The 23,468-nt window shown below is 36.5% G+C and overlaps 1 protein-coding gene across 1 annotated transcript in view; it reads left to right on the forward strand.

The window, feature by feature from the left end:
• Positions 1–23,468, forward strand: part of cdkal1 (CDK5 regulatory subunit associated protein 1-like 1) — a 182,521-nt gene that overhangs the window by 10,906 nt on the left and 148,147 nt on the right. Inside the window, exon 4 of the mRNA XM_017309343.1 lies at positions 18,414–18,498. Coding sequence (XP_017164832.1) covers positions 18,414–18,498 — 85 coding nt within the window. The remainder of the gene's footprint in view (positions 1–18,413; positions 18,499–23,468) is intronic.

Raw genomic sequence — 23,468 nt, forward strand, 5'->3', positions numbered from 1 at the left:
AATAACCGAGTTAACCCCTGCTGGTAGATATTATTTATCAGTCAGTCAGGCAGCACCCATGCTGCGCTGAATATGTCTGTCTACTTGTGTGTTTGAGAACAGTGGCTTACAAAACAACAATTCTCCAGTCAGTCTGAAGAAATCATCATTTATGTTTAAAAAGTTTGTATCATAAGCAGCTTGGCATAAATTGTTCTTGGTTGTTTTGTGTTGACTTTAACCTGTTTTCACACAACAGCTGCGTCTTATTGACTCAAGAATTTTATATGAAGTAGCTATTTCCTTGTTGGCATTTCTGTTTTGTGTGACAGCCATATGATTCCATTAGAAATAAACGTGGAGGAATAAATTAGAACACAATCAGCAGTTTCCCCTCCTAATGTTTTTCTTTGAGAAACATTTGGAGAATCTTTATTTCCAGAGGATTTTATTATGAGACCTGTTTTGAGTGTTATTACACCAACAGAATCATTTTGATATCTCATGTCTTCATCTGTTCAATAGAGCAACATCAGGAGTTTTCCATTACTTTTTTTTTTTTTTTGAAGTTCAAGAGTTTATTGTTTTTAACAGAGAAGCCAGTCACACAAATTTACATCCTTTGTTGTTTGGCATCTCATTGGTTCCCTTTTTTCCCCTCAATTTTGAATAATTATCCTGTCCAGCATTTTTGAAGCTGAGAGACACTTTTTAGCCTTCCTGTTAATTTTTCTTTCACCTCTTTGATTCCCCTGTCATCTCGGCTCAACAAGGAAAACTAATGTAATTTTCTTCATGAAGTGGAAATTAAAGCCTAAAAGACATTTGTAATTAATGTGGGATGCAAAGCTGCTGGCTGGATTGAAAAAGAATGTGGGCCATGTTGAGTTAAAACAAAAGTGAAATTTATGCATTCAGGGACATGTTGTAAAAGATTTCTTAAATCTCATCACCTCCAAATTTTTTTTCTCTCTGTCTTGGCTCCGCTCGTGTTTTGGAATATGACCTCTCCTTTATTTTAGGTGTTCAATATTCAGCCATCAGGGTCTTTACTTACTGACCACCTGCTGAAAGAGACGGCATGGATGACCTGCGTGTCTGGGTGTGGATGTTCATGTTAGCCCACCTGCTGCAATAAAAGCATTCGCTACCTCTGTGTGAGGACCAAAGGGTACAACGGGGTATTTGTACGAGGTTTGCATTTGTAAAGTTTGTGAGGTCTAGTCAGAATTTTAAACAAATCAGTTACTCAATTCTTATGAATTCATGTATATTTTACTATGTGTTGCATTGTAAAAATATGTTGAAAGTGGAAAGTAAATAAAATCAGAAAACTTTGTTTTTGGGGGAAAAAAAACATGTCAAGATTTGGCTTTTAGTAATCTTCAGGCTGCTTGTAAAGATGATCAATACACGATTCACCTTTATGTGGAAATGTTTGAATTCTTGTTTCTCCTGACATTCTTCTTGATGACATTTTTGGTTCAACTGTTGCTGAAGATGTTTGGATTGTGTTGGTATGTTGAGCATGCCTTTGTCCTTCGTAGGGAATCAACTCTGTTTCTCCCTCATCTTTCTGTCATGCACGTAAATACATAGGCTAAAATAAAACTTTACTATAAAGGCCTGACCTGATAAATATTTTGAAAGATTGAAGGTCGGCGGTTATTTATGGGTTAGACTAAAAGAATGTTTTTACTCTGTACAAAGCAGTGTCTACACAAGTAATAGCTGGACGGTGTGCTTGACTACTTCTTTCACAAGTTGAGTTTGTTGTGTCTTACTTTTCTTTAAGGCTGTGAACTTCACTTCAACCTTGCTCGTCTCTCATCCTGTGGTTACATTGGCAATGTACATCAATACAGAGTGAAGCTAGCAGCATAAATACAAGTAATGTTTAGCCTTGAAAGAGATCGATTGCAACACATTGATTAAGCATCAAACATGGCCGCGAGTAATTTCCTGTTCTCCTGTGTGTGACTCTGTGTTGGAAGGTGAATGATTGAGTTCAGGACAGTGGTAAACAAGATGGGAATAACCAATTAAAAGGTTTTTAAATGAGCTTCGGGGTCGACTAAAGGAGATGTTTATGTTCGGTATTATTTTAGTTATTTATTCTCTGCTGTTGATACAATCTCCATTTTTTTTTTTTTCCTCCCCTTCCCAGAAGCTGATCAAACAATCCCGCTCATTGATGCATTCACATAGGGAGAAGTGTGTGAAGTTTCTTGATAATCAGTTGCTTTCCACATGGCAGACATATGGCTCTTCTAATCTTTCAGACAGACACTGCCATTCCAGATCTGATGATTGCTGTGTGCTTGCAATTGTTGTGCATCTATCTTTCTATGGTTTCCTCTGTTTCACTCAATAAATCTATCAACCCGGGCTCCATGTGCAATTGTGTGGTCCTCAGCTGTTTGATGCTACTCATTTTACAGTTTTGCTTGGAGTGCATCCATGCTCTTGTCATCGTTTTTGATATATAATGAGTAGTTGAGCATAAATATTATGACTTGCTTCTTAACCGGAACTTTGCCTGTTCTTTGATCTTTGTCAGCCGTGTATTGATTGTCTTAATTAATAATGAAGCTGCTAAATATTTGCCTCTTCTTTTCATAGACTAAACACATTAGAGGGTGGAAAAAAGAGCAAAGTTCCAACTAAAGCTGGTTATATTTCATAATGGTGAGGTATCGGCTTTCATTTGTTTTTATCTGGGACTGTGTATTTCCAGCATGTGACCCAAAGATTGGATACAAAGTACACATTTCTCTGGTTTAATCTTATAAATGTTTTGAAGTTATAGAAAAAAGGCAACTCATCTTCCCTATTGGGACTAATCTAATTTTTTCCCAGTATTTTGTTATAATAAACACTGTTCTCACATTTTAGCAAAGCTAAGGGCTAAAAGCGAGAAATTAGTCTACTAATGCTTTTACAACAATAAAAACACCAACACCATTCATGCAGCAGGTTAGCTAAGCAGTGAAGGCATCAGATTTATTGCAATAACTTCTGCTCATATTATTTTCAATATTTAACCAATCTGTGATATTAATAACCATGGTGAATTTGCAAACACCATCATTGCATTCCTAGCTCTGATTGGGAAAACAGGATTGTTTTCTGCACAATCCTGTTTTTATGGTCCACTTGGGGCTTCTTGGTCGTTGTTGTGACCACGAAGCCCGAGTGACAAAATAACTGTTGGCAAATGGCAATAATTAGATATTATGCAACAAAAATGTATAATGCTCCAAAAATCAAATGTGTGACATAATATATGGAAATGAAGCAACACCAGGCAGTCTGGTTCTACGAAGTTGCCTGAATCACATGACATTAGGAGTATTGATACATTCCCTGTGTGACTACCTGTCTTGGTGTATTGTAATTCCCTGACAGCATGGCTGTCTCGGCTTGATTTAGTTTCTCTGACCTGATATCTGATTAAAGAGACTCAGACGTGTGTAGGAGCTGGATTAGCATATAAAAAGACAGTGACAGGACATCAGATAATTCTGATGCCATCTGTTTTTAATGGAATCTGTTAGAGGGAGGGATGTGTGTGTATGTATCTGCATGTGTGTGCCCTTCCTCTGTGTGTGCTCTCCTCCCACAACTCTGTGCTTCTCATGATTGGTCTTGCAAATGTTTTAGCCCATTTGTGTTTTGCACTCCAGATTTTGTCCTCTTTATTTTCCTTCGAAGCACTTTGTTCTCAGAAGGAGCACATCAGCATTAACATAAATTCTGAACAAAAACATCAATTATTTATATCTAAATTGCTCCGTTATTTGGCTGATTTATTGATTTGGAGCCAAATTGCCCAGCATTTCAATTTATGCCTGCTCCACCTGCTTATGCACGCTTGTTTGTGCTCACAGTCATGCAAGCACTAATGCAAAAGGCAGTTTGGTTCTACGAAGTTGCATCTGTTTCACAGGATTATCAATCGAGATGTCTGTTGCAAGCTTTCACAAATCATATTTTGATAGATTCTGTAACCTTCTGGTGCACATAACAGTCAGGTCGCGAGCAGCAGATTAAGAGCATGCATGTGAGGCTTTAGACGGCATGTAGAAATGCTGCATGATGTATGAAGAGAAGAGAACTGTTTGCTTTGGCTGTAGGGAAAAATAGAAGAACTTTAATTATTAGGCTTTTGTGTTAAGCACAAAACAAGTTGTCTTAGACGTCAAGGCTGCATTTGGACTGACTACATGTAATACATGTAAAGGGATGCAAGCTATTTCTATGCAGTGACTGTTACTGGCTGCATACGTTGAGCAATCCTCATCTTATCACCTGCTGACATTCACATTTCTTAAACTGTTCCACTCAATGCACATCACCAACAGCCTGTGGCGCTTTATTTGTAAGTAAAATCAGAAGGAAGATGTTCTGTATCTTTTTGAAGAATTTATTTCAGATGCGACAGTTCTGCAGGGTAAAAACTGGATAATTGGATTTTAATTAAAAACATTTATTGATTACATTGGAACCACAGGTGGAGACTGAAGGATCGCAAGGTCTATATTGCTGTTACTGGACTGTGAAGGTGATGGATGTGTTTATAAGAGAGACTTTCAGCTAAAAAAAAAAAAAAACATAAGTGGTGTATTTAGCTTAGCTTTAATTATCACATCTCCATGTCATCACATTTAGATCAATGTTTTATGAGCAGGGCAGAGCATTTTCTTTATTTCTCAGAATATCATGTAAACAAGTTTTTCTCTGGCTTTTCTGATGCGTTTCTGCTTGTCTTTGTTGAGCTTTCTAAAATAGCGGCTTCTTGTCATTCCTAGTTCTTATCCCGAGTTTCTGTTACAGGGTTATTTTCTCTCTTTTTGGTTTCTCCGCTCTGACTTAATTCTTTCAATTACGCTTAGTTTGAATTTAAATTTAACAGTTTGCTTTTGCAATCCTAGTCTTTTCTCATTGTCACTTGGTTTCTGTGTTGGTTATTGATTGAGCTTGTTTAAGGCTGTGAAATAACTTTTTCCCCCTCACTGCTGTCTTCAATATATGCTGTGTTATCTCTATTTCTTCTTCCGTTGATGATCATTACGGAGTGATTTTGAAAAACATGAGCATGAGTTGGCTTCAAATCTAACACACGTGAGCACCGTCTGACTGCTAAGGCAACAGAACAACCTTTCTCTGTATTGCAAGAAATAAGGACTCTACGTCGCTTTTATTTGCATATAATTTGCATATGAACCCCAATTGACTGTTTTTGTAATGCCAAGAGGCTAAATTCAGTATTTATTACCCAGGCCATAAAACTACTTTTCACTTTTCTGCTGGCAATTTGCATCTAATTTGCATGTCCCTATAGCTTGGTTCTGGGAATAAGGGGCCAGATGACCTAAATTGTTTCAATTTCATGTAGAAATAAAAACACAGAGGAAGGTCTAATTATTACTATTAATCAAATTAAGACAGTTCATGTGGAGCGTAAATATGTGAATGTCTTTTCTGCATTAGCAAGCTGAGGCAATGCGTGTGCTATATAAGCTGCATGAAAGCTCCCCAATGAGTTTTTTATTATTATTTAGTAAAACATTTTTACTGTATTTTAACTATTATCCAGTTTTAATGAAACCAACTGAGGGTTTGTTTTTTAATTTTAAGTTTTATGATATTCATATCCATTTTACAGTGTTTTGGTAACAACCAAAGTTTCTGCTTTGTTGGGTGTTATTAATGAGTGACCCTTGCTAATGTTCTGAGGGAATCTCTAAAGAAAACTGAACTTGCTTCCATTGAGTGTTTTTTTTTTTTGATGTCACAGACCGTTGCATGTTTTAATTGTTACACCAGAATGTGCAAACTTTTTGTTTGTTCACTATGACAGAGGATAATTCTAACTAAAACAATCACAGCAATAGCCTGTGAGTGTTGAAGGATTTTGCAGGAACTTTGAATGAGTAATATTTATTTAGTCTTGACATTACTTTTAAAGAAGATGGACATGATTAATAAAGACAAAGTGGAATGTTTTTCAAAGAAGATCATGAAATGGTGATCTAATTTACTTCAAAAGCTACAAAAGGATTCAATTTAAATTCACCATTATGTTTTCACATTGCTTGAAAAACCTGTGGATAATGAAACCAGACTGGTTTTGAAACAGGATCAAGGTTTATATTTGGTACTTAAATGTCCAGAATGTTAAGAAAATCATGAAATTTGAGTGTGAAAAAAATGCTACGTTTTTAAAAATGTGTAGAAACCCCAGTGTTCATTCCTATCGCTATATCTGAACATAATCCTAGACCGCAGATCATTGATCTCAGTCCAATGAATAGCTATAAAATATCACTTGCCCGCCCCCTCATAGCTAAACAACTGAACATGTCTGTGCTTTTTCTGTATTGACTATTTAAGTAGTGCTCCTTTTAGCTACCACCTCAGTTTCTTTTTCTAAGGCTAAAGCCACAGCTGCCACAGTTCAGATTCAGCATTGAACTTTGTTTTATTTCCTTTTCAAAGGACAGGTGAGCTTTTACATACAGGTGGCTCCTACTGTTCTTCTTTTCTTTAGCTTGCTCTGTCTTTGTTTCTCTTGCAGGTGACAAGCGGGAGAAACGCACTCTACCACTCACGCACATGCACACATGCATGCACACACACATGCACACGCATAGATCTTTCTTGATTTTCTACCGCAATATTTTGTGCACAGAACAGTTTGAGGTACTGTTGGTTCTGTCATGCCTGTATGTACATTTCTTAAAACCCTCCTTAAAGTTACTCCCACAGTGTTTCACATCAAGGGTCAAACATCCTATTTAATATTAACTGCCGTCTCCTTGAGTAAACAGCAAATATAATCACATTTGTAATGGTACAGAAATATTGTGTCAATATTTGCCCACTCTGTTATTGTGAAATGGGGAACTGACTGTGGTTACAGTGGCGTGTATGATTTTGACGGTTGGCTTGAAGGCTTGAACACATCTTTTCTTCTGCCTCCAGCCACAGATGTACTGGTAAAACTTTGAAATTTCAATAAGAAGTTTGGGAAATTGTTTCAAAAATACAATTATGATAATTCTTAAACTTTAAGTAAACACTAATAAAGCTATCAGCCAGTGGCTCTTAAAACAAGCTACATAAGGTGGGTCAGATTTTAAAGTAAAGTAAATTAATAGAAATATTCCCTAAATTGGACAATGATGCGTGTTTGTATTCTTTACTAAATAATCAAGCAAAAAATATAATTTTTTTTTATATTTCTAAAATCCAAACATTTAGCTGAAAGGTGGGCCACCTTTCATTTAAAATGGAGTATTTAGAAGGTGCTCTTAGAGCAAGTTCGCCTGTACCGGCATTCATATGAGCACTCTGATGGCTCATTTTCTGGGAACGCTACACAGGTTGCAGGGCGGGTGAGTAAAGCTCACAATATACGGTACGTGAGAAAATTCTGAACCAATCAGAGATTTATGGTTAACATCTGATCTTAGGGATTTGTAAAGATTGACCTCGTCAGGAAGGATTTTATTTGATTTTCCTTTTTATAACTAACAAACCCTCTTCCTAATATTTCTGTATTTTTATGTTGTGAGTAAATACAACCTCCTATCATTTGTGAGTGCATTTGGAGCTCTTAGCATGACATAGAATATGTAGACCTTTAGCTTAACCCTGAGATGTCAAGAATGACTGGGTTTTCCAAAGCAATCATGTTCTACAAGAGGCAGCTTTAAAGCTCAAGAGGATAAGGTAGACCAACTTTATTATTAGCCTTACTAGTATTTGCTGAAATTGACTGTGTCTTGTCTTTAAGGCAAAAAACAAATTCTGGTAAAAGTTATTTAGAAAACATTTAAAGCTACAAAACAGGGAAGCAGCAAACTGAGCAGTATCTGTTGTTGCCTGAATTATGAGCAGAAATGCCTCCTCATAAAAACTATTAATTTCTTACACTGGTTGGGTGTATCCTCACTCATACTTAAAGCAATTAGCTTTAACTTTCCTGCTCTAGCTTTATCTTCACCAAAGAGTGTGTTAGTTGGCACAACCTTGGTAATTCTCAGCTATGCTGTGTTCACTGATTGTAAAAGGATCCGACTTTTGAGTTTCCAACTGGATAATCATCGGTCAGGCCTTGTCAAGCTGAATATTGTCAAATTCTGGTCATCAGCCAGTTTGGTGATGCATGCACAATTATTACTAACAAATTTGAAAATTACACCCAAGACCTAATTGCACAGTTCCTTAAATATTGAATATTAGTTTTAGGAGACAGACAACAAATCAGCATTTGGTTATGTTTTTGCTATTTGATAATCATGAATTACAGCTTGAAATAAAATGTTAATATATTATCACACTCACTAGAAATATACATTGCAAGATGTGTGTTTTTTTTTTTTGGGAGCAGAAATGACAATTTGAAACTTCTTCAATTTGGAAGAAGGCTCTTTATCTGTCCAGCTATTGCATCTCCACCACCCGGGAACTAGAAAGTGAATCCGTGTGTCATGTCTCACTCTGAGGTGTGTTTTTTAACGTGAAATCCCTGGTATATTACTCTGTCAGTCAGTAACCTTCTTGCTCCTACTTTCTCCCAGACACTCTGACTTCAGTGCCCTTGACTCTAATAATCCCTTTCTCACTGTGTGAAATATCTTTTCATGTCTGCACTGATGATCATAATGGTTTTCTGTCTGAGCTGCAGACTAGTGATTGGCCCCAATTATCGCATGAACCTGAGGCTTCAAATCATCTTCTCTTTGCAAGGTGAGACATGTAATGGCAAAAGGCCTGGTTTCCATCCCGTGCCTTTATGCAGCTCAATAAATCACATTTAATGTCCATTTAAGATCTTACTGACTCGACTGCCAGATGTTTATCATTACTTACCTCTGTTGTACATGTCGCCCCAGAAGGCCTCCCGTCTTCTTTGGCAGTGACGGCTTTGAAGCTTTATCGCTCAAACTTAATCGAGTTTTTCTTTTTTTTACACGTTTAATGCAGAGTGCCCAGTTCCACACCCACTTCAATTACGGCGCTTCCGGCTTTAAATGTAATATATTGACCACTTCAGGTGGAGTATAAACACAGATCAAAATCAGCAATTGTGTGTGTGATAGGTTATTTGTGCTTCAGTTTTATTGATTCCCTCTAGTTGTAGCTTTCGAAAAGTATGTGGACTCGGGTGCATCCACTGTGACTTTGTGATCAAATGTAGAAGATACAGATTGACTCCAGCCTCTTGCCTCATGGAAACAAGACCCTGCCATACAATTAGCACCTTTCTTGACTTGCAGCATTCATCATTCCTGCTCCACTTTCAGCTGAACCTGGCTGCTATTTTTCACTAAAATACCCACACTTAATCTTCTAATACTGTCTCTTTTCACCGTCTTCATGTTGCCACATTTCGCTCCGTTTCTTCTGCATATTTTAGGTTTTCTCGTCCTCATTTTCTTCAGCCCATCTGTCTTAAGTCATTAGATTCTTTATTCATCTCTTGATTCTTTCCCTCCCTCTCAGCCCACCATCCTTTTAGCTGCTGTCTCTTACAGCTTCTATCTGTCAAAATGACTCTAACTCTCTAACAGCAAAGTACTCAGAGTTGTTAAGGACAGTGGAAGAATCCCAAGTGAATAGATCTTTCGGAGATGTTGTCAAACTGTTGACGTGAGTGCTATCGTGGACCCCTGCTGTGCTTAACTCCGTGTACCCTCCCTCCTTCCCAAAGCACACTGATGCGCACACTTATACCCAGCTCGATACGCCTACGGAGTAGAGATGATGGATAATATGCATGGTATGATCACTTTGAATTTCAGACGGTTTCCTCTTGTGGATTGTGATTCTGTTTAGAATACATTGTGGTACATATGGTTTGTATGTATGAGTGGAAAATGCAGATCTAAGAAACAACAACCCAATCGGATATGCATCTGTCTCTTATAAGCCTGTTCAAATAAACTAATCATTTTCAAAAGCCAAGGAAAAATACAACCATGTACACCTTTCTTCCTGTCATGAACTTATTTTTTAAATATTTTTTAAGAGTCTATTGTTATATATTGCAGTGTTCTAGGTGAGTGCAGTTAGTTATTTGTATTTTTTTTCCAACTACTTATGCCTTGGACACCGTTTCATTGAGGTATCCTTTTGTTGTAATGAAAACTTTTGCATTTTAATACCCCTTTTAGACTATTGTTTCAAATTCCCAATTCCATAAGGAACATTTCTTTGTTGTCTTATCTATGCATTTCATACTGTAGCAGATGCAATTAGATTAACATAAACCTGGCATCCATGGATGTTTTAGGATTTGCCTTCAAATTCTGCAAAATGAGCGCCTTGGTTCTTATTTACTTTCTACACTCGCACCACTCCTAGAATCAATGTAATAGCAAATAAAATACTGTAGCAAACGTTTTGAAAACATGACACTATATATGTGCGTTATGTAAGCTGTATGTTGGTTTTTCACCAACTAAGAGTTGCCACATCTCAATGCCAACTTAACTAGGATGGGGGAAAGAACACATTTTCATGTCCAGTCTTTCCTTTTTATCCATATAAAAATGCTTTAAAAACAAATGCATGGGATAGTAATGTTTAAGAGTTGGGATTAAATACATTGATTTTCTTTTTTTAAAGATTTGATATAAAATGCCATCCTCATTTGTCCTCACAACTTCTATTGGGAAATATGTCTAAATTGACATTTTTCTGCTTTTTGTTGATGGTGATTACAAAAACTGTCTTCATATGCCTACTTTGTAGTAAGCATTCGGTTCTGATTGACAGGTTGCAACATATTGTTGGTAGCTGTGTGTTTGTGTGTGTGTTTGTGTTAAGTCAGCCGGCATCTCTCTAATGACAGTTGATTGCATTATCATCCACGGCTGAGTGGTTGCTCACACAGCTAGACGGATAGACCAACTGCCAAACCCCAAGGCCCCCGAGTGTGTGTTTTTCCGTGTGTCTGTGTGCGCGCGCTTGTCTTCATCTTAATGTGAATGTGACCGTGTGCTTGTGCAAGTCTTTTCTTGTAAAATGTGATTGGAGGTGAAAATCGCAAGTCCACTATGACCCATTTACAATTCGCCACGTCACTGATGCAAATGCAACAATACACACATGTGCACACTCACTCACGTTTAGTTTTCCCCCAAGGAAAAGGAACCTTTTAGACTGAAGTATTGTCTGTTGGGACTCTGGCTTGTCCTAACCAGAAATTCAAAGGTTGCTTCGCCGAAGACACCCATTCTCACGCACATGCTGTGGAAATATAAACATGCATATGAGGAACTGTAGCTGTAACAACACTGGAGTACAGCTGGTTTTAGGCTACAGATTATCAATTTTACTGCATGCTGTCATTGATGTCTTTAACCATCATGGATGCATTATGTTTGAAGCTAAACACATGTAACGGATTAGTAAAAAGCAACCTCAAGAAAACCTTCCTTTTTACACATTATGCTTCTCTTCTTGTTGATTACTGTTATAATTTGGCTTAAGGGCATTACATACTCTAGAGAAAATTTTGTCAATGTAGTAAAGAACAAGAGTAAAGTTCTTCCTCACCAGGACCCTTTTTGCTTTAGAAGAGGTCAAGTGAAGAAATCGTAGAAGGTTGTCATTTGTTTCTCACACTGCAGCATTTATAATAGTTTAAAAAAAAGAGTCCATAAAATATATAAATAATAAAAAAAGAATGAACGCTTATGATAGCAATGCTAAAAAAATATTTTCAATGCTGATATTTCATTGTTCTCAAGGAGAAACTGATGCGGGGTGGTCAAAGCTTCGCAAAAAGTGCAGATAATCAATTTGACAAAAATGTTGAAAACAATTTATGACTAGCAGCAACACTTACTTAAAAATACACTGAGAATTTATAATTAAATACAGATGGCTTTTAGACTTTATACCATCATGGCTTAATCATTTGTCTTACCCTCTTGATTTTGAACAATTCTTTTTCTCCAATGAACCATAAATCAAACATTACACACACAAAACACTTTTTATAAACCTACACAATCAAGCTGCTATATGAACTTGGGCTAAAATGTTTTAATCTATGTTGTTGAGTTATTGTCATCAGAAAACAAATTGCTGCGGACTATTAAAATTCTAGAGAGATACAGTCATGACAGTGAGCTCAGTTTTTGAGATGTACAACAGTGGCGAGTGGGTCACTGCCCTACCCTGCCCTCCAGTCCACCTGTCCTCCCAGGCTGTAGTCCTGGCACTCAGCTGTCTGGTCAGCCTATCAGCCATACATCCCTTATTGGCTCAGTCAAGTGTGTCTATTCACCCCAAAGCCACCCCTTGCCCTTACTTGCTTCCCCCAATAAACCAAGAGAGTAGTATTTCCCAAGGTCATTGTGTTCTCTCTGGGTGTGTGTGTGTATGAGAGTTGAGCGATTTTAGGGGGCAGTGGAGAAGGAATGATGGTGTGTTTGAAATGTGTGGGATGGATGGAGCGTGGAGGACAAAAATAACAAGAAGGAAGACTGTGTGTGTCTGTGAGGGGGTAATTGGGTGTGTGTGTGTGTGTGTGGGATCGGTTGGAAAGTGGGTCATGGTGTGATTTGTGAAGCACCAGGAGCATCATATTGACCCCGAGGGCAACTGTCTGCTTCTCTTCTCTCTTACTTGGAAACCCGTAGACGCACACCAACTCCAATGTGTTTTGCTGTTGAATATCATTTACCACAACTGAAGAGCAGAGAATCAGAGACGCTACAGATCTGCTTCTTCAGTATAGAAATGTGATGGTTGTTATATTTTATTTATATAAAAACGACTGAATCTGCTGAAAGCCAGTGGAGATGATCACTGTCAGAAATTCATCCATATTGCCCCTCATACTTCAGGTAATCCTTTCATTCAGTCAGATGTTTGATATATTTTGCACTGTATATGTAGCTGACAAGGGCATTTTGGGAGACCGCTTGAAAACCTGTCAAATAATCTCCCTGAAATGAAAAAATATGATCTTCTAACCATCATTAGTGAAACTGGGGTTATTTCTGGTGCATATCCATCACAGTGAGGGGAATTAAAGGGATCTTCATGAAAACTTCATGGTGCTTGGACAGCAAAGAGTCTGGAGGTTTTTCACCTACATAAATATACATAATCTGACTACAGTGAGATTCACTGAACTGCCTGAAATCAAAAGATGGATTATCTATAATGAGCACAGATTTGAGAGGTAAAATGCTTGGCTTGTGGACAGTAAACAGATGTGTTTTTAGTTTTTCATCAAACCTGTATAGTGACTTGGCAGGCAAATGTAGAGTTGAAACTACGGTCAAATTATTAAAAAAAATAATCAAAATGGATGTTACAACTATACCATATAAAACGATTTTAACATGAGCCTGAAAATGTATAAACTGTTTTATTTTGATAATGCATTTTTCTTATTTGGCCCTGAACAAACAAACTTGATACAATAAATTTGGTTAAATTAACAAATCCAGATCATGTGGTAATCATGTGGTTTAACTTTTGCCTATCAGTTTGTTTGTACTTGGGTATATTCCTTAATCATAGAGATAGTAAAAAAAAAAAAAAAAAAGCTTAAATCTCAGGTATCATTTAAATAATTGTGTTTTCTATTGATTTTTTTTTGTGTGTGTTCGCACGTACGGTTAGGAAAGTCGACTCAGTTTAGATTATGAATCATGATAAATCACAAACTCTGATTGACCAGAGTAACTTCTGCTATGACTCGAATATCGGAGTTGTACATTTTGGTATAGCATTTACAAATTAAAGTTTAGACAATATTAAGCGTCCAGTTACGTAAGGTTTGTTGGTGCAGTGGATTTGGTCAATGATGAAACTGAGGTTTGAAAGCAATCGCAGGCATGCTACTTTTACTGCATTTTCACACAAGAATGCATGTCAAGTTTGATGTTAGTGGTGCAATATTTCAGATATTGCTGCCCACATTTCTGGTTTAAAATGGATATTATGAAAATAAATTCTGACTCATGAGAGGAGGAAGTTCTTTCAGGGAGGAAGTTTAGTCAAGTTTTATCTTGAAACCAAATCTAACTTGCCTGCTTAACACACAAAATCCTGTAACCAAAGTAACACTAAATGTTTTTTGTATTCTGTTTGCATGCAGACATTTTAAAATTTGGTTTGATATATAAAGTTGTTTTAGGTCCGGGATATGCCATTTATATTTCTAATAAAACATGTGTTGGGAGATTCTGCAAATAAATCATACTTTTCTGTTTAGTGGTGGACAGCAGTAAATAACAGCTGACTTTAGTTCACAGGTTAGTGTTTTCATCTGTGATTTGGCACATATGCATGTATATTTTTCATCTCTGACCCTGCAGCTGAAACTGAACTTTGATTCCCTGTGCAATGCTGCCAACACCTGTGGGTAAATTGACATCCACACATGCAAATGCAGCAAAAGAAACCAGAAAAGCATTATGTTGCAGTTTGTGAGAAAAGAAAGATCTAATTGAATATAGTCATGATCATAGAACCATTTATTTTGGTTTAAAAACTAAACTTTTATTTCCAGTGACAGTGGGGTACTGTTTCTCTTGCTTTGTTTCTACTCATTTAGCTATACTCTGCATCCATGGATTTAGTTTTCTCATTTTCCTTCCCATATAGTTATTCTTTATTCCATTTATTTTTTCAATGTTTAGCCATGACTCTTCAGTCCTTACTAAAACCCCTCCAGCTTTGTTCATGATTCCATCATTCTTATTTTTTTGAGTGCACCTGCTCCCAAAACTCCTTTGCTTTTTTTTTGACTCATCTCCATAGCGAGTAGTGAGATAGGAATGTGTTATGTATGATTCTGTGTACACGTAAACCCAAACACACATGCACACTCAAATACTGACCACAGGTGCTGCAATCCCAACATGTCTGTCTCAGATAATTCAGTCATGACCTCACCATGAAGTTTTACCTGGGGAGATTTTTTCCCAATAGACTGTCTGTAGGTCTACAAATGTGAAATATTTCAATGCATAAACTCAGGAACAGATTGAGACAAAGACATACACACACAACAGCAGTATGTGTGTGTCTTATATGAGGGTCAACAGTTTGGCATAGGATGCTTTCTTTAATTTCTATTCAGGATCAAAACCAAAAAGGTTCACTCCTTGTCTTTTGAAGGAAAATTAATAAATTAGCAGAAGCACTAAAACTGCTGCTACTGCAATTTTGTCCAACAGTGAAAGGACCTGTTAAAAATACAAAATCATATTTGCCAAAGATTTATTTTTATTTCTATATTAAATTTTTTCTGTAGTAGCACGTTTGTACACACTGTAATGCAGAGTTCAGAAGTAGGTATAACACCACACCCTGCTGGAGAGTCTGTTTACAAAAGATGCATGTTGATGGTTATTCATATCTTTACCCTCTGGCCTCAGTTTCATCAGATAGGTCAACAGTTTTTGTTCACATTTAGTTCTAGTGAACTCTCACAGCCTTGTCTAATCCATGACAGGCAAAAAATAAACAAATTACTTTTAGACAATTGGGTGCACGTCGATGCTCATTCAAATTTTATGCAAATAAGAGATTCCCAAAATTTTCCAACAGTCCATCATGATTTCATGTCATGGAAACTTTTTGCTGCGTTGGTGAAAGCTGTTTTCTCACACTGAGATTAAAGATGTAATGATAGCAGACAAATGCATTTCATTGTAGCATCTTGCCAAAAGAAAAAATAGTAGTTTTTTTTTTGTTTTGTTCAATTGAAAGGTTTTATTTGCCGACTTAATCTTGAGATTTATCCATACTATCTTATAATGGTTTGTTAGGCAGGGATCTAAGCTTGTTTGAGGATGAAATAACTATATCGCTCAAGTCAAATTCCATTTCCTGGACTTCCTCAGCCTTCAACCTAAGGTCACATGTGGTTTTGGTTGAAATATTTTACACAGCGGATACGTTGTTAGGTTACATCAAGTCTTTTTGCATTTACTGAAAATACCCAGCAGTATACATATAAATAGATCCCTAGCCTGTGGGACAAAAGTGATTTTATTTTTTTATTTATTTATTTTTTTAATGCTTATTGAGGGAGATATTTATTCAAATACAATGTCAGGGTACTTTTGAAATCACAGTGCTTTTTGTAACCTTACAGAAATAAAATGCATGCATTGGTGGGTGCATTGTCCACTGCCAAATAGCCTTAACTTTTCTGATCTGCCCCTCAATAAAAAAAAAAAAATGTAGCATACTGATATTCTCACAAGGATCATGGAAAACATAGGTGTAGTGTTAAACCTTTCGCAGGAGCAGTGCAACAGGATTTTGTCAAGGCATAATATGTGTAACTCCACTAAGCCGTTTTTCTGAGTTCAGGTTTTAATCTATGAATACATAATTTGTGCTGAGTGTGTGTGTACATTAGAGCTATGCAGATGTTTTTTGTTCCTGGTTCTTTATGTGACTGTGTGTTATGTTCACTTTTAACTGGTCTTGAAAACTGCCCTGGGGTGAAGAGGAAACGGCAGCCACACAGCTGAGACTCCTCCCTGCACTGTTTTGTGTATGTTTGTTTTATTGCTTAAGAACATAAAAAAAAAATGTATAAGCCTGATTTGCCAGTTTCATGTATTCAATTTTTTTTCCTTCTCATCATCAGTGACTCATTTTCTCATACAATATTTCTTGGGTTTGTATTCCCCTTTGCTTTGTTTTACATGAGACAGTTCCACATCCCACAACCACACAAACAAGCTAACACAAGTCCGCGCTCATATCAGTGTTAGTTGTTGTAAAGTTTGAGATTAGCAATACTGGGCTTTTTGTCAAGGTAAAGTAATCTGAAGCACCATCTAATTTCCTATGAGCATGTAACTTAATTTGGTGAAGTCATTGGATATGAAGGAATGTGCCTTGAATTGACACTTTAGATGTTTGCTTGAGACTTATTTTATGGTAAAGAAGGAACTTGACAGAACTGACTAATAAAGGCATTATGTTTTGATGGCTAATAATACTGTGAGAAATTGTTAAAATATGTTTGGCAATATTTTGGGTCTTGTAGGTTAACAGGAGACTCCTCCCAGGTTAATGTATTACTACTCATCTAATGTTATTGCTGTTATACTTGTGCACATTTATTTTTATGAGACATTTTTTGAAGTTGCTCCTTTTTTAACTGCTTTATAAATATACCAAGGGGTCAATAATGTTCCTGCTATCCAATTCAAATCATTTGTGGGACAGATTTGTTGTTAGTTTTTCCTCTTCATTCCTGGATTTGTCTTGTGTATCAAGCTAAACCTGCAGGTGCACCTATGTGTGGTAATTTTTTTTTTTTCCATTTAATTTTGAAGACGATAAAATAGATTCCTTCTTTATAACTGGAAAAAAGCAAAAACATTTTTCTTTTATCTTTACATGTTTTGTTAGACTAGATATGGTACCACTGCGGTCCACTCAGTCTGAAAAGTTTTTAATTATTATTATTTTTATTATTCTTTCAAGTAACAGTAGTAGTTCCTCCACTGGAGTTTTCTGTTTGACAGTTGATCTTTTTTTCATAGAAAACCACAGCTAGTGTGTATCGGATGAACAAGTGCCGAGAATACAATATGTTTGGACCATCATTTGCTTTGCTGCAACAGGAAAACTGATTCCATGTGAAATGAAACGAGCGGGGCTCTAGTTTGCAACTTGTGTGTTGTGGTGTAATTTGGCTCTCTAGCAGTTGTGCTTTACACCTTCAACAACTCAGAACAACAAACAACAACAACAAGTTTGTAGGACGTTGGCTCAAATATCTCTGCAGCTCTACTTTCAAATTACTATGACATCTAGATCAGGGGTTTGTGATGGTCACTCCAAAGCATTGAATTTGTTGTACTTGAGCTACTTGGTAATGAATTTAAATTCTTCTTTTCTGTTTAGAGGAGCAATTTGTTCTCAAGAATGATGAACGTGACACCTTCAGGTGTTTGGAAATCATAACCAAGGATTAGTTTGTGTTTTAGAGGTCCACAATTCTCTTTATGATATACTGGCTGATTTATTTTTATAGTGTCGTGCAATAAAGTAGTGTTTCTTGCAATATCCAGCGGTGTTCCTCTTTTACCTCAGATGCACATCATGAACTTATCAGAATCATATAAAGCCGTGACATCATCATCATCTGGAAAGGAAAAGTTTATTATGATAAATGTGAAGATAATCAACCTGCTTTTTAAACAGTGTATGTCAATATCTTATTTCAGTTGTTATATTCTCAGCTTGGAAGTTGACCTAGCAAAAATATCTTTTTTTTTCCATCCCTTTTGCCACAGATGAGCGTACCTCACAAAGTTCCTTATGTTTAGGAAACAATGTGCCTTGTTGAATCCCATGTTTGTGTTATAGTCTCTGCTGTTTCTGTGTTCTTACCAAAAATAAACTAAACTTTGTCTCTACAGAGGACCCAGCAGAAGCAGACTTGTGGTTGCTGAACAGCTGCACAGTGAAAAACCCTGCAGAGGACCACTTCAGAAATTCAATCAAGTACGTCAGTGAAAAAACAACACGCTAACTAAGGTTCAGTCCAGCCTGTTCTTGAGGTTAGGAATCAGATGGTCATTTAGAAACCATTAATTACATTCAGGTTTTGGGTTCTGAAACTAGAGCTTCCCTGTTCATTCTCCACTGTATGGCAGGAAATTACACTGTGCATGATGAGGTCATTTAACTTTATTTGATATTATGAGCTGACATGACTCAGAAATGATTTTTTTTGGAACATAGCTGCAAGAAATGCTGAACTGAACCAGAGTAAATACATTAGTTGGACCCAGTAGTAAAGATCAAATCTTCAGACTAATTGAAAGAACACAATTTGGATCACAAAAAAATAATTTTGACATTTCAGTGTTTGACTCCAGCTTTCCCCTAGAAGTAGCCACAGTTCTTTTCTGATACTTGTTTTCATGCAGAAGCTCATCTTAATTTCTGTGTTTTAGACCTTTTGTGTTTGAGATTCCACCCACTTATTTTTTCCCAGAAGTTGTGGACACAGAGAGAAAATGAGAAATGCATACGCTCTTATAAAAGCACTGGGAAATGAAATTAGAAACTACTTTGGTAACTTTGCAAGGAGCGCACACACCTGGTAAAAATGTAGTCATGTTTGACACTGAGCCTCTTGATTTATTTATTTTCCCAAAGTAACATTGCAATATTTGTTGCTGGGTTCTCCAGGTCCTCTCGGACTACAAATGTCATCAGCGAAGAATAAAAATCAAGATGAAACATGTTGCTTACAAATGTGTTTAGCGTTAAAAAAATATTTCTTATCCCTCCATGTTCCAAAAAGAGAAAATATGACTCTCTCTTTGTTTGGAGACCAATTTGTAAAAATGAGAACCAGTTCACCAGAATCATGATCCTAGTTGTCCAACATTCAACTCTGTTGTCCTCCACTACCAACCACATGCTGCAATGCAGCGTGCTGCATAACTAATTCTGCATTATCAGAACAACATAGATAAAGAGAAGAGAGGATAGTGGCTTTACAACATATTGATTAATATACTTCATTTTTTAAATATTCAATTATTCAATTTGCAATATTTAAATGCAGTTAGTCCTAAAATATTTGTTATAGTCAGTAGTATTTTTCATTGGTGTCATCATGATCTAATGGACAAGATGTCAGTGTTTTAGCTTTTTCACAAGGTTAAATGACTAGCATGTATTGTAGGTTTGGAGTAATAAAAATTAAGTTATTTTTCATTGGGCCAAATTATCATTTTAAAGAAGAACATTTTTACTTCACAGTGCAATATGCCTTGATGCTCACTGCTCCCCCCCTCCCCTCTTCTGTCAAACTATTTCTTCTGCAAAGAGTCAATTAGAAAAAAAACAAAATAATAACACACTCCAAGACTTTGAAAATGTCCCCTTCAATGGCGCCTGACTTGTTTTTTTTTTGTGTTTTTTTTTGACAGGAAATCACCCAGCTGTAATGCTAATGCAATTAATGCTCTATTCACTAAGAAGACACACATACACCCCCCCCATACACATGCATATGGGAGGCATAAAGTTTTTCTGCCTTTCATTGCTCGCTCTTTTCTTGATTGAGAAACAAAATGAGGGGGTTCAAGATCAGAGAGAATCCAAATGCCCACTTGTCATTGTTCTTTTTTTTTTTTCCCCTTACATGCCTTTGTTTTTTCTAAGGCGGTGGCAGGGATGTAGGCTGCCTCGCGCTTAGTCACACGCTGGCCATGATGCCTGCGCCTCCTGGTACCACAACCTTGTACTTCAAATTCACACATATTTTTACAGACCGGGTCAGAATTGAAATCCATCCAGAACATTAGGGGGTGAATAGCTTCTGCATGACTGAGTTCCCAGCTATACTACCACACATATGTTTTAAAAACGTTTTTTTTTCCCTCAACATTTGTAAAATAAATTTTGTCCACCACTGTGTTGGAAATTCTAATGAAGTCATTCCTGAAGAACATCAACCTTAACAACATGAAAGTGTTTTATTTGCTGAAGAGCGACATTGTGCATTAGTGAATATTTCGAAGAACACAACTTTAAGGCCCCCAATTACACATAAGGCTGTTGGCATATACTGAATAAAGTAAAATAACATTTTGCACTACTACCTGCATGGACTTGGTCTGTACCTGTTCTGAGAACTGATATTTCAAAATGGTTTTCTACAATACAAGTCAGATGAGTAAATATTTTTGAGTCGATATTGTGAGCTGAACCACTATCAGCAGAAGCAAAGTGTCATAGTTGCTCGGAAAATAATATGGACTATATTATTACATTTTACTTAAGATTCTGGTGTTTCAACCATCCTTTATCTCCAAAATTATACATTTATGTACAAAACATAATTTAAGTGGACCATGACATTGTTGTTTACAATATTATCTGCATATTCCATCTAAACGGTATGCCCACAAACTGAGTAAAAAAAAAAAAAAAAAAACACCTCTCCAAAGTGTTTTTCTCCCCAATTTTAATTTTTTTGCCCTTGTGGCTGAAAACAGGTGCAATCAAAGCAGAACATGTTCATTTGGCAGAAATATCCGTGTTAAAGTGGACAGAACCTGAGTTGTCAGGTGGATAGTTGCCAAGCCAGCGTGTGTAAAGGTTTTTAGAACATTTGTATGTCTTCACGAGAAGACTATTTGTATGCATGAGGTTTCTTTGGTGTCGATGCTGCATTTGTGTATGTGCAGGCGATGATGTGTTTGTGTATTGTGCATATGCAAATATCACATTCCAATTATACGCACACCAGTACCTATCCATATAAACCCATTTAGATTGATCTGTAGTGAGTTGGGCAGTGTTGCTCAAGAATATGGTTTGTTTAAATTGATGAAGTGAAAAATTCAGGCTTAATATCAAAACTCAGAACTTGGTAATTGCTGCCTGTTTTCTTTGGTGCCAACTTTTTAAGGGGAAGTTTCTGTTTTAGTCATCATGCAAGGTTACATCGGGACTTTAAGATATTCACTTCTGCTTGTTGCTCAGTCAACTGGCAGATATTTTTTTACATCTGGAATTTATTAAACACCACAAAGCGCCGAGGACTACCTGAATGCTAAAAAGTCAATTAGAATGAGTATTTAAATATGCATGTGTGTGTGTTTTTAGATGCCAAAATCTACAGTGTAATTCAATGTCAGAGACCTCAAATCAATAAATGCTGAATGCATTAAAAACAGTTGCTCAACAGCATGCGATTAAGCCTCTCTGTGTTGCTGTGCATGTGTGTATGTGTTGAATTTCTCCACTTGGCTGTTTCTACTAATTTGTATGATCAAGGGAATGTGTGCTAAATGAATAAGTTCCTAACTCAGCTCTGTACGTCTGTTTTCAAAATACACCAATTCCCATGTTGTATTTACATTCATTTCAATATAGTTTTAATATTCATGAACCAACCATAAGAAAGAAAAATCATTAATGGTAATTGAAAGGGGACTCGGGGTGTACAGAATGAACTCTTAGAAGAAGTCTTGTGCTTATGCTGTGCATTTCTAACTGATGTGTAGGCTGGATAGTGAATATGCATGAATGTCCCTAGCTAGCAGGACAGTTTTCCTCAGTGTTATCTTTTTATGCCCTTGATTTTGTTGACCATATGTTGCCAAAAATAAATTTAAAAACAGAGCATAGTTATCTGCTTGTGTCTCAACCAAATATTTCATTTTAAGAGGAAAATGTGGCAGCAAAAGGGATTATTTTGCTATGTAGAAGTTGAGTAAATTATACATTACATATTTTTATTATACTTCGAATGTTGCATTTCTTATGTTGAGCCACTCTCCATCCAGGAGATGTTCTCTAGGGAGAAAAAACTTTTTCCACAGTCAGTAAAGATTTAGGCAGGCATGTCATCTGTTAATGGCGTTTCACTGTGTTTTGTTAAGTCCACAGTCAGTCATTTTTAGAGCACTTTATTCTTTGCTCTGCTGACAAACTTTACAAAGTTGCAGATTTTATTTTCCAGCAAGACTTGTGACCTTGCAAATACTGATGCTTTACGAGTATGGTGTCAAGTTAAGTTTTTGTATTCATATTTCAGCAACAAAGCAGTTCAAAGCAGTTCAAACACAATTTCAACATTTTTGCAGTTGGTTGAATTTTTAGGCAGACTTGTGACGACAGTGTTGCAGTAATCAATTTGACTGAAGATGAATGCATGGATGAGTTTCTCAAGATCTTGTTTTGACATTAATCTGTTAATCCTGGCAACGCCCTTTACATATAGATGGCAACTTTGTCTCTGTCTTTATGTGTGTTCACTCTACCCAGATTTCTGAAATTAACTTTTCAATGACTTTTTAATTCGTTGAATCACCTGCTTCTATAGTTCCTTGTGTACATTTATTTTTACTATGTAAAGACACAAATGTATGAATTTATGTTGAGTCACAATAAGTTGCTTTTTTTATTTTGTTAAAACCGACGTTTTAAAAGTAGGGAAGTACAGATTTGAATTTTGTGGCCAATTTTGGGCTCTTTAATGATTAAGTTGACATTTTAAAATGACATTTTCTACCTGGTGATGAGCTTTAACTACGATTTCCAAAATAATTTCAACACGTCCTAATCCTCATGCTTGGTGATATGCAGAGGTTAGAGGCTCAAAAGGGTAAAAATGAGTACATCAACTTATTCTTTGATGTACTCTTTTCAACTATTTTGTTATCTGCTTCCTTTTTTCTTGCTTTCCTGAGACATCAATGAACAAGACAAAACCCAACATGTTATAGGAAATAGTTTCTTTTTGAATAGGTTACATCTCTTTGCCTTTGACGTTCTCTGAAGTTGTAAACACTTCACCTGAAAATAGGTAACGATTAGATGGCTTGACTTTATACAAGATTGCACACTGAAGGGTGCCTTTGGTTGCTGGTATTCACTGGTAGAAAATATATTTGACTGTAGAGTTTCTGACCTTCAGCTTAAACTGAGAAGGGCCTAATTAAAGT

This window comes from Poecilia reticulata, linkage group LG16, assembly GCF_000633615.1.
Source record: "Poecilia reticulata strain Guanapo linkage group LG16, Guppy_female_1.0+MT, whole genome shotgun sequence".
In the NCBI taxonomy this organism is placed as follows: Eukaryota; Metazoa; Chordata; class Actinopteri; order Cyprinodontiformes; family Poeciliidae; genus Poecilia; species Poecilia reticulata.